Here is a 12,626-nt window from a genome sequence, read left to right as displayed (position 1 = left end):
TGCCGCCACCTGGCGCCCTGATGAGGGCATTTTCCCCCTTGTTTCCTCTGCTAATCGGTTCCTCATTTGCGAGGCTGCACCTCACCTCACCCCTCCCTCCTTTTGTTTGTTTGTTTGTTTGTTTGTTTTTAAACAGTGCAGGTGCAGGCGGGTGTGCAGAGGGACCCAGGGGAGGCGGGCAGGGGCACCTGTTCAGCATTTTCTTGAAACTACGCTCCGGGAGCCCATCTTTCCTGATTCTTCTAACGCCTGTGTGGGCGTGTGTTGACTCTGTTGGGGAACACACTATTCTGGGTTCTAAAGGCAGCTTTTCCATCTGGGTTGGAAGTGTGCATTTTCTTCAACCCACACGAGAGCAAACGGTTTCACTTGAAGGCTGAGATGGAGATCCCTGCTATTTCAGATGTTCAGATATTTGTGCCCCAAAATAAGACTGCACAGAGCAATGTGTGAGGGGGAGGGAGAGAAGAGGAAAGATAGCTATGCTGGAAAACCAATTTTTACAACTCGAATGAGTATTGATCTCTGAAACCGCACTTAAAACCGTAGAGGGGACAAAAGACAGTTACACAAAAATGTAGTAGTTCGCAAATACATTATTCATGGTAGCTGCTAAAAAGCTTGGAGACTTAGCTACTTATCCTGTTCCCCTTCTTTTATTCCTTTTTATTCGTAATCATTTTCTTTTCAATTTAAATGTCGACACTTACCAAGCAGGCGTTTTCCTGGTTGGCAGTCTGATTCTAACGGCCCGCTGCCCACATAGCCAGGACTCATGGTGACTTGGGCTAGCAGTCTCTGTGTCTCTTCAAATTCCGTGGATGCTTCAAGTCTCCATCACATGGAGTTCAGCCGACGTTCTGTGTAAGGGCAACCAAAATCACCCCAGGACAACATGTCCTGCACCTCACCTTGGTCAGAGTCTTTCTATGCAGCCAAAGCTCTATAAATACGTGGTGAATGAGTGATGTCGGAGGGATGCGTGCTGCGCAGATCAAAGTGTGAGCACACAGCCAGTTGTGTCACGTGTGAGTCGTCAGGAGAAAGCAGCGGTGGGGGGAAGGGGAGAGATGCTTAATGTTCAAGGAGAATGACTGCAATGGAACACAAGGAACGGGTCGCTCCAGCCTGCGTTTTTTCTCCTGCTTCCTGCAAGGGAGGCTGGCATCCCCGGAACAAATTCATTCAACAGGTATTTATTGAGGGATGTCTTTGTTCTGGTCTCTGCCAGGTACTTTGATTGCACAGTTCCTGCCTGTAGCCGCCAGAGTCCTGGCAGCAAACCATTCAAATCAGGTGACTCAAATGAAGGGTTTTAGTACGACTTAGGGAGGTGAGTGGGGTTAAAGGACGACACAGGACAGGGAGAGGCACCTGGGGAGTGGCACGAGCTGGAAGCAGCTCCTACTTCTAGGCCTGAAGGAGTGAAGGAAGGAAACAGTGTTTCTGGTGTCCCTGAGAGGCGGAACTAGGGAGAAGAGGCTGCCCTACACGAGCTATGACCATCGAGGGGTGTGGCACCTACTGGAACTCTGGGGCCAAAGCTGGGGTGGGAAGCAGGGGAGAAATACTGTCCTCTCTCTGTCCCACCTCCATTTTCCTGCTAGCAACGCGCATTGACCTACCCCAATCAGCGACCAGCTGGCAAGGAGGACCAGGTTATGCAGTCCACAGAGTTCCATTGTCTCAGGCGTAGGGCATGGCAAGAAGAGCCGAGAGTGGATCTCGGAGAGCAAACAGAGGAAAGGCAGCACGTTGCCATGTGAAACGTATAGTCAAGACTACAGCATATACCTGAATCGTTACCCTGTGACCTGAAGTATTGATTGATCTCTCATCTTCCGCTGGGCACAGAGCAATTGATCTCACACTCGGATTTGTTTCTCTCTGTCCCACGGTGAAACAACTTTCAGCTGCTGTGATGTAGCCACGTGCTGGTGAATTGCTTTTCAAAGAATAGCAATTCCAGCGTCTCAGTGCATGCTGGGAAGAACTTGTGCTGTATGTGGAGCAATTAGAAGTCAGCATGGGTTGAGCATGAGATGGAAATTTAAGAGGCTGGCCGTCTGGTTTGTTTACTTTTCTGGCTGAACAGTGGAGCAGTCGTGTTGCCTGACATCGTGGAGGACAAGGGTTTCTCTTTTTTTTTTAGATGAATAGATGTTGGTTCATTTTATTTCCTCTCTAAGGATTCTTAGCTTGTTTAAATGCCTCTCTGTAGTATTAAGGATAGATTTTTAAACGGTGTCCTATAAAGGGTATTAGATAGAGTTGGTTTATAGTTATTTACATTTATCTGGGTTGCTTCAAATTCTCAAAAGAAAACCGATGTTAGTTTTTAAGAGGCCGTAAGCTGACCTTTGCCTCCTTTGATGTGTTAATGAGCTGTGTGAAAGCAGAACTATCACAAGAATCATAGTTTTATTGGAATTTACTTTTGAGTTGCTTTGAAATGACTTGAAATGGCTTTGAGATAGTAAGGAATTCATGTGATGAAAACGCCCCATCGGTGTATGCGTCTCCTTTTCAGAGGATAATGGAAAACGCCAAAGAGTGCTGACAGCCAGGCTGATTCTTTGACGACGGCCTGCATAATGTACTATCCCATCAGTTGGCACCATTAGTATTGAATGCCAGTGATGATGTGCAGGTTATCATGACCTGCTTTCAGTTTTTTGGCAAATACTGTCCACTCCCCTGCTATCTTTTAACTTTGAGACGCCCCTTACCCCACCACGCTTCCTTAATGTGTGTCCCCCAACACCCTTCTTTTTTCCCCCCCAGGTATTATAGCTTTGGGGAAAAAGCTATATTGTTAAGGCTTTCTTATCTTGAGTCAGGGCACCAAACTAAATCTCCATAAAAATTTAAATTCATGGCTGTTTACAAAAATCATGTCTTCTAACTAAGCCCCAAGAATTCAGAGATAAAAGGACCCTTACAGATCACCCAGGCCAGTGTTTCCCAAACCTAGGATTTCACTGACATGTTTACCTAGGATGAGGCTTTAAAAAAAAAAAAGAGTATGCTATTTAAAGAAAAATATTAACTAAGTTATCGAATATGTGGTGGGAATGTGGGAAAAGGAGCGATGATGGTTATGCGTATGGTGAAAGCTTGGGAAATACTGATCTAGGCTTATTTGCTTTTGTCTTGTAATTGAGGTAAAATTCACGTAGCATAAAATTAACCATCTTCAAATGTAGGATTCAGTGGCGTTTAACACCTTCACAGTGTTGCATGCTTATTACCTCTACTTCATTCTGAAACGTTTTCATTACCCTAAAAGGAAACCCTGTATCCATTAATCAGTCAGTCCCTATCCTTTGGAACCACCAATCTGTTTTCCATGTCTATGGATTTGTGTATTCTGGACACTTCTTGTAAGTGGAATCATACAATGTGGGGCCTTTTGTGTGTGGCTTCTTTCACTCAGCATAGTGTTTTCAAGGTCTGTCCATGTCGTGGCATGCATACGCATCAGTGCTTCATTCCTTTCTACAGCTGAGTAATATTCCAGTGAATGGATATACCATGTTTGGTTTATTTATTGATGAGCTGATGGCGCTTGGGTTGTTTCCACCTTTGGGCTGTTGTGCACAGTTATTTGCTCTGCTTTTGAACCCCTGGGAGGTCAGGAACTGGACTCGCCAACATCACTCAGCCACCCAGCCACCATCACAGTGCCAAGACTTGAAATATCTGTGGAATAAATGAAAATTCCGTATGCCTTGCTTATCAAGAAGAGATAGGGCAAAGGTTGTTGGGTGCATGTGTAACCTGTATAAGATAAATTGTTTTCAACACTGTAGCCACAGAGCAAGAAGGGAAGCCATGATAACAGTACACACCAAATCTGAAACCAGATGGCTTGGGTTCAAATCTCGGCTCTGCCACTTACTAACTCAGAAAAGTTATTTGAACCTCCGTATCCTTAGCTTCCCTCTCTGTAAACTGGACACTCTAAAATTACCTACTTCACAGGGCTACTGTGAGGATGAAATGAGTTAAAATATGTAAGTTCTTACAGCCATGCCTGTTGTATTATAAGCATTACACAATTATGACCATTATATGATGGTTTGCTGTTACTGGGGGTTTTTTGGGGGGGGTTGTTTTGTTTTTACTTTCTGTATGTTGTTTTATGTGTCATTCATCAAAGAATCATAGAAAGTCAAAAGTGAGTTTATACATTTGAAAACAGACTATTTGTTAATTACACATGTTAGTTTGTAGCAGGTTCAGAAGTACTTGCTTTGGGTTATTTTGAGCACTAGGAGGTCATTTCACTGCATTTCCTTTAAAAATAATCTTGGCCTGTCCGCACTTATTCCTAGTGATTCTTCATTGTGGATGTGTTTTCTAAATGTCCTCGCACTGAGCATCTTCACACCTGAGAGGCCTGAATGACTGTTCTTGATGATATCTGCTTTGTATGCCTGTTAGAACCCGTGTGCTTTTTAAACATCTTTTCTCTGGCTTTTAAGTGGATGCTTTGATTTTAGTCACTCTGGCTTTGCTGTGTGCTGGTGATGATGTATGCTCTATATTCATACTGTAGATGTATATAGAAAACCTGCTCCTGTTTATAAAACAGATGCATTTATGCCTGCCATCACTCAGTGGTCACTTATCTTTTGGAGGTTGGCGGGGGGGAGCAACTGATTTTTTGACTTTTTAGCTTGAGTAGACTGGATTTCTAAAGGACATATCCACCAATGTATTTTTTTTCCTTCTTTCATTTCCAAACTAATCTGAAGTTTCTTTAACAGAAAACATTAAAATGTGCATAATTATGGGGCCAAATGTCAAGCAGTCAGTTTAATTTGCTGATGAAGACATGGAATTAATGTTTCGCAACAGTCCCGGGATTTCACATTACGAATTAGCAGGGGGAAGGTGATGTTTTGTTGACATTTGTTAACACCGTTGATTGCTTGTTTGGCTTGTGTTCTGCCTGCAGGTGGATTTTGCGTTCACCGTGTGGCAGAGCTTCCCCGAGAGGATTGTAGGGTACCCTGCACGCAGCCATTTCTGGGACAACTCGAAAGAGCGGTGGGGCTACACGTCCAAGTGGACGAACGACTACTCCATGGTGTTGACGGGAGCTGCTCTTTACCACAAGTGAGGAGTTTGGACGACTTATATTGCTTTTTATATGAGTTTCTGGCTGCTGCAGAGATGGGAACTTGGGCCAAATCTTGTTAACAACCTTAATGGAAATTAGTTTGGAAAATCCCCATTTCAATTCTGTTGATGTGGCCAACGTGTGTCTTTGAAATCAGTAAAACCTCTTGGCTTATGGCATCTTTAGAAACTATGGTAGAGCAGCATCTTCAGCGACTCTGAGGTGTGGAGACGTACTCAGGGTGTATTGAGAAACTGAATGTGTAGAAGAACAACAAAGTAAACGCTTAATTGAGCACCTCCAGCACTCTTCTAGGTGCTTAGGATTTACCGCTGAGTAAAATAGGAAAAAAATTATCTGCTCATACAGGTTTTGTATTCTAACAAGCGGAGAGGCAATATACGTAATAATTCTATAATATATTAAGAGAGAGGCTTCCCTGCTGGCGCAGTGGTTAAGAATCTGCCTGCCGGGCTTCCCTGGTGGCACAGTGGTTGAGAGTCCGCCTGCCGACGCAGGGGACGCAGGTTCATGCCCCGGTCCGGGAAGATCCCACATGTTGCAGAGTGGCTGGGCCCGTGAGCCACAGCCGCTAAGCCTGCGCGTCCGGAGCCTGTGCTCCGCAACGGGAGAGGCCACAGCAGTGAGAGGCCCGCGTACCGAAAAAAAAAAAAAAAATCCGCCTGCCCATGCAGGGGACACGGGTTTGAGCCCTGGTCCGGGAAGATCCCACATGGAGTGGAGCAACTAAGCCCGTGCACTGCAACTACTGAGCCTGCGCTCTAGAGCCCACGAACCACAACTACCGAAGCCCACGTGCCACAACTACTGAAGCATGTGTGCCTAGAGCCCGTGCTCCTCAATGAAGAGTAGCCCCTGCTCGCTGCAACTAGAGAAAGCCCGCGTGCAGCAACGAAGACCCAACACAGCCAAAAATAAATAAAATAAAAATAAATAAATTAAAATATATATCTCTTAGGAGATAAGACAAAGCAGAGCAGGGCAAAGGTGGAGAAGGGGCAGGTTGGGGGTGATCCTCACTGAACGGATGAGATTTGAGTGGAGACTTGAAAGGAGAAAGGAAGTCAGCCAGGAGAACACCTGTAGGAGGAGTGCTCTGGCGTGGGGAACAGTGTGAAAGGATGCCCTGAGACAGGATGCTGGAGGAATATCCAGAAGACCGATGTGACCAGAGTGGAGTGAGGGGCAAGCAGATGAGAGAGGTCATGGGATCCCGGATGCAGGACCCTACTTTCCATCATGAGGACTTGACAGTCTTCTAAGTTATGTGGGGAGCCGGTGCAGGGGTGTGAGCAGAGCAATCCTTCTTATGTTTTAGGCATCTACTGTGAAGGCTGTGGTGAAGATAGACTATAAGGGGGCCATGGGAGAAGCAGGGAGACTTATTAGGAGGTGACTGACATTATCTAGGCAAGAGATGATGGAGCCTGGGTCAGGAAGTGAGCAACAGACGTGGGAAGGTAGTGATCAGATTGTGGGCATATTTTGAAGATGCTCCAGCATGATGTCCTGACAGTTTGGGTACAGAGTTTGATGACTCAGGGTTTTTGACCTGAAGAGCTAGAAGTATAGAGTAGTAAGCCATCAACAGAGTTGGGGAAAGGCGTAGATGGAATAGGTATTAGGGAAAATACAGGAGTTCAGTCTTGGGCATGTAAGGACATTTAAAAGAGTGTGTTGAAAAAGTCAGGGATGGAGATATAACTTTGGGAGCTGTTTGCATAGATTTGGTCTTTAAAGCTAGGAGACTCAGGTAAGATGGCCAAATTCATGAGTGTAGAAGGCTGATGTTCCTGACTCAATCATTATTGAAATCCCCTCCTTAGTAAGGTAAACACACCAATCTTAACCTGGTCTTTTTTAGTAAAAAAATAGAGAATCCTGTCATCTCAAGGATGGAGTTGGAAATGCACAAGGTATAAGCATTTAGGGTGACTGAATTTTGATCTCAAGACTCCACCTCTTTCTTCCCACCACCACCATTCAGTGAATCAAATTCATTCAAATGATTTTTCCAATAAACATATGCTATATATTCCTCCAAAAAAAATACTAGGGTGAGAAATAATTCAAATAAATTGTGGGTTCTCCATAATGACTGACCACCAAATTGAGTGGGGTTTTGCTCTAACAGTGTTGAGACACATGGCTTACAGGCCAGAAAAAATGGCAGTTATACTGTTGGACTCAGAGTCATGGGATAGCATTGAATACAGTTCTGACTAAACCAATAATTAAAATTGTAACTCAACTTGTAATGATATGTGGATCACATGTAAGTAACTTCTCCTGACATCTAAGTATTCGGTTTCTAACCAACCAGCCTGATATTAAAGTTAGCCTGGGCAAGCAATAGCTCCATCTGTGTGTTTCTCTGTGCCTTGTTTCCTTATCTGTAGTACCTACGTCATAGGTTTCTTCTAAGGATTAGATGAGGCATTTCTTGTAAAGTACTTTAGAACATTACCTGGTATATAGTATATACCATATAAATGACAATTGTCTTCATCATCATCAACCATGATATGTTTAGGGATTCAGAGAATGAATATGTGGTCTCTGACAAAGAAGACCACCTGTTATTTTATAATGATGGCCCCTGCTGAAACCTGTCTTTGGTTTGTACAGATATTATCACTACCTTTACACCCATTACCTGCCAGCCAGCCTGAAGAACATGGTGGACCAGCTGGCCAACTGTGAGGACATACTCATGAATTTCCTGGTGTCTGCTGTGACAAAATTGCCTCCGATCAAAGTGACCCAGAAGAAACAGTATAAGGAGACAATGATGGGACAGGTAAGAGAAGGAGAACTCTCCCCCCTTGCTTTGCTCACTGGTGACTCAGTCTGAGGTAATGAGGACTCACTGTTCCTCTAGGAAGCATAATGAGAAGATATCAGGAAACAAACCACATGCAAAAGCTCTGAGGGAGTGTATGTTGTTTGGACGTGGGTAATTGGGAAGATGTAAGTCAAGAGTATCTTTATGTCAAGAGTATAAAAGCTGTCTAAATTGGTGCAGCCACTATGGAGAAAAGTATGGAGGTTCCTTAAAAAACTAAAAATAGGGGCTTCCCTGGTGGCGCAGCGGTTGAGAGTCCACCTGCCGATGCAGGGGACTCGGGTTCGTGCCCCGGTCCGGGAAGATCCCACATGCCGCGGAGCGGCTGGGCCTGCGCGTCTGGAGCCTGTGCTCCACAACGGGAGAGGCCACAGCAGAGAGAGGCCCGCGTACCAAAAAAAAAAAAAAAAAAAAACCAAAAAAAAAAACTAAAAATAGAGTTACCATATGATCCAGCAGTCTCATTCCTGGGCATAACTCCAGAGAAAACTCTAAATCGAAAATACCCATGTACCCCAATATTCATAGCAGCACTGTTTACAAAAGCCAAGACATGCAAGCAACCTAAGTGTCCATCGACAGATGAATGGATAAAGAAGATGTGACATTTTATATATATATATGCAATGGAATATTAGCCATGAAAATGAATGAAATAATGCCATTTGCAGCAACATGGATGGACCTAGGGATTATCATACTAAGTGAAGTAAGTCAGACAGAGAAAGACAAATATATAATATTGCTGATATGTGGAATCTTAAAAAATGATACAAATGAACTTATTTACAAAACAGAAGTAGACTCACAGCCATAGAAAACAAACTGTGGTTACCAAAGGGGATAGTGGGTGTGGGGAGAGATAAATTAGGAGTTTAGGTTTAACAGATACACACTACTATATATAAAATAGATAAACAACAAGGACCTACTGTCTAGCACAGTGAACAATACTCAGTATCTTGTAATAACCTATAATGGAAAAGAATCTAAAAAAGAATATATATCTGTATAACTGAAGCACTTTGCTGTACACCGGAAACTAACACAACAGTTATACTTCAATAAAAGTTGTATAAAAAAATAAAAGCGCTCCTGTGACCTACCAGGTGGCATAAGAAAGACGTCTCTTCTCCAGAGTTAAAGACCTAAAGAGAATTTATGCAAGTTTATTTTAGGTGTTTTATTGAGTGGCTAGTAATGCTCTCAACACAGCCTCCTCATGGCTGCTCTTGAGTCGGACGCGCATTGTGGAGGCAGATGAGGAGTCATAGTACTTGGTTTTCAGTTCTAGAGCCAGCACTTCCTTGCTGTAGGCAAGTCAGTTACCTTCCAAAACTCAATTGTCTCGTCTTTAAAATGGAAATGGTGAAATCTACCTCACAGCGTCGAGGTCAGACGTATGAAAGCGTTTGCCAAAGTAAAATACAGTGTTGCGTCACAAACGATTACTACTAAAGATACTTTCAGCAAAATATAAGCTTTCTCTTTTTACAAGTAAGAAAACTAGGACCCAGAGAATTTAAGCATATTGCCAGAAGTCACCCAGGATTAGAGACAACTTGGAATTGAATCCCGACCTCTGTTTCTTCCACTATTTATTCTTCTACACCTCAGGGTCCTTTTATTCATCTTGGACAGAGCTCAGTACTCTATGTACGAAATCAAAAACCATTAGACCATTTAGATCTACCCAAGTTAAATCATGGAGAATCCAGCAGGATTTGAGTCAACCTAAAAGGACATACTTATGTAGTTATATCAGTTCAGTTTGGGGGGTTTTCCATGTACCTTGTTCTAACAGTTACTGAAAATCACATGTAAATCCAGCTTTTGCAGAGGAAATGTAACCAGGCCTCATGTTAACACAATTGATGGTTTTTCATTCACTGAATTTAGTAAAAGCAAAAAATTTACAGGATTTTAAGTTTATAAAATTTAATAATTTAATATTTACCAAATATGTACAGGTTATCAGGCATTGGTCTAGGTACTAGGTACTGGACAAAGCAAAGAATCTAGTAGAAAATTCTGTTTCCCTCTAACTACTAAAAGGACAGGCGAGAGGATTTACAAGAATTTGTCATTTTTAAGACTGAAAGACTTTTCATATTCAAGCAAAATGTATTGAGTACCCATGCATATTCATATTTATTATCTCATTTAAAGATACACCATTCCTTTAATATTGTTAACTCAGAGTCCTCTGGACTCCCCTGAGGTTATACACAAATTAGGGGTGGAACTCATAACGTATAGTTTCTTAGGGGTTGGTTTTTTACTCTTTTCATAGATTTGCCTAATTCTACCAAACCAGTATTTCTAGTGACTTTACACACCTTTTGGAACAAATCTAAATTTAGGCTTAGGTCTAACTAGACGTATCTAGCTAGATATGTGCTATATTTGCCCCCTTCTTCCCATCATATACACTAGTTTATTGAATGTTTGTGTGACTGGTGAAGTAAATGGATATCGTGCTCTAAAATTATGCCTTTATAACACAGGAAAGATATCTTCTGTAATATGTTGGTTGACCCAAAATAAATGTTAAAATCAAGAGGCAAAAAAGAGACTTGAATGATTCACTTGGACTCTTTTTTTTTTTTTTTCATTTGTAAGAGAATAAGAATGAGCTTAGGCTCTTGACAGTGTTTCCCTTTGAGGATGTGAGCACTCACCGGGATGTAGTGGGTCTAGCCCTTTGGGAATGAGTGGGCCAATCAGAAATGGCCTGCAAGCTCATCCCAAATTAGGAGAAAAATGGAGGTACCTTTGGGACTTCCGGCTCTGATATGGACTCAACTGGTCAGCTTAATTTGATGCTCTCTCTGATTTACCAAGCAGAGTTCCTCTGGTACAAAAGGTAAAGAATGAAACCTGAGTTCTGCCCCTTTCTAGCCCTGAACAAACAATTTTAACTTCCTTGAACCTGCTTCCTCATCTGTACGGCGGAGATGTTATTACCTGGGTAGATAACTCGACCAGGTTGCTGCAAAGCTCAAATGAGCTCATGAAAACACTTTACAAATAGTGTTTTGTTTGTTGTTCTGCTGCTCCGAGATAACTTGACATTTGTATTTACCTTCGATGCTTTCTTTCAAGCATGTTGACACTTGTGGTTTTAAAGTGACTCAGTGATTCTCACAGCAAAATGTACCTTCCTATGAAAGTATTTTCTAACAATGCATGAGGATGCAAACACATTACACACACACACACACACACACATACATATATATACACCATTCAACAGTGGCCTATTGACATAAATGAGTTTATGGGGTTTTTTCGACATAATTGGGCAGCCCACCTTTTCCTTGTTTCATAAAAACACGATTTTAAAGACATTATGCTTAGTTGATCTATTTAAATTTCAGCACTCAAGTCACTTAAGGCATTCTTTTAAATCAATGTCAGTCATTTAAATGGTCTAAAAATATTTAACCAACCTTAGGGTCAACATGGAGAGCTGAAGAGACGGCAGCCATCTTTCTACTTACCCAGAATCAACCAAATTAACAGGGGGGGGTTCAGAAAATTATCTGTGAAACCATAAATACATTATTAGTCATCGCATTTGCTCCCAAGTGCAAAGAAAAGTTTTATGTTTAGTGACCACAGCAGTTTCATGGACCAGAGAATGTGTCAGTCCCTATGGATCTTTGTATGTTTGGGGCATTGGGAAACGTGGCAGGTCTCGGGAAAATCTTCTGGCGAGGCTGAAAATCCGGATCCATGCTTGCGTCTTCACCAGGCACGTGGATGGGGCCGCGTGGTGGCCAGGCCAGACCCTGAGCCCTACTGCGTGCCCGTTAAGCCTGACTTCGTTTTCGGCCGTGTGTCCATCTCACCTGGCGCCTGTCTCATCGTCTTCCTTCTTTCTCTCCCTTTCCCCAGACCTCTCGGGCTTCCCGCTGGGCTGACCCTGACCACTTTGCCCAGCGACAGAGCTGCATGAATACGTTTGCCAGCTGGTTTGGCTACATGCCGCTGATCCACTCTCAGATGAGGCTCGACCCCGTCCTCTTTAAAGACCAGGTCTCTATTCTGCGGAAGAAATACCGAGACATCGAGCGACTTTGAGGAACCTGGCCGAGTCGGGGGAGGGGAGCAAGAAGGGCCAGAGGATGGGGTCAGCGGCTCTCTCTTCCCCGTGCGCATCCGCTCAGCAGTGGAGCTAGATTGTGCCAAGGATCCAAATAAACTAAGATGATCAAAGTGACAAAAAAAAGAATATAAAGGAAAATAAAAAGGCCAATGGAAACTCTACTCCTGACTCGTGGGACTGCACAGGACTGCCCCAGACTCACCTCACTGGCTTCTATGTCCCAAGACTAGGTTGTGTACAGTTTAATTATGGAACATTAAATAATTATTTTTGAAATGATTGCTATGCAGGTTTAAACTTTTTTAATGATCAAAACTATTAAAAACCAGAGTTCTTTCTTTAATCAAAATTGTGTTGGTTGTGGATATTTCAAAGCTGCTGCTCCTCTTTCACAGACAGCATTGCCGTCGGTCACGCGGGGTGCCCTGCAGTTTCGAAAAGCTCGGACTTCATGGAAAAAACCATAAGTCACTCTACCCCATGTCAAGAAATAGCCAAGCATAACTAAGACAAGTTCATGA

General features: G+C 43.0%; 1 protein-coding gene across 1 annotated transcript in view; it reads left to right on the top strand.

Annotated features, from left to right (window-relative positions):
• Window positions 1–12,227, top strand: part of EXT1 (exostosin glycosyltransferase 1) — a 292,443-nt gene extending 280,216 nt beyond the window's left edge. Inside the window, exons 9-11 of the mRNA XM_065895096.1 lie at window positions 4,964–5,124; window positions 7,778–7,949; window positions 11,895–12,227. Coding sequence (XP_065751168.1) covers window positions 4,964–5,124; window positions 7,778–7,949; window positions 11,895–12,080 — 519 coding nt within the window. The 3' untranslated portion in view covers window positions 12,081–12,227. The remainder of the gene's footprint in view (window positions 1–4,963; window positions 5,125–7,777; window positions 7,950–11,894) is intronic.
• The last annotated feature ends 399 nt before the right edge of the window (window positions 12,228–12,626 follow it).

The sequence above is a fragment of the Phocoena phocoena genome, chromosome 17, assembly GCF_963924675.1.
Source record: "Phocoena phocoena chromosome 17, mPhoPho1.1, whole genome shotgun sequence".
NCBI lineage: Eukaryota > Metazoa > Chordata > Mammalia > Artiodactyla > Phocoenidae > Phocoena > Phocoena phocoena.
The sequence above is the reverse complement of the archived record's forward strand: the minus strand, read 5'-3'. Positions and strand labels throughout refer to the sequence as shown.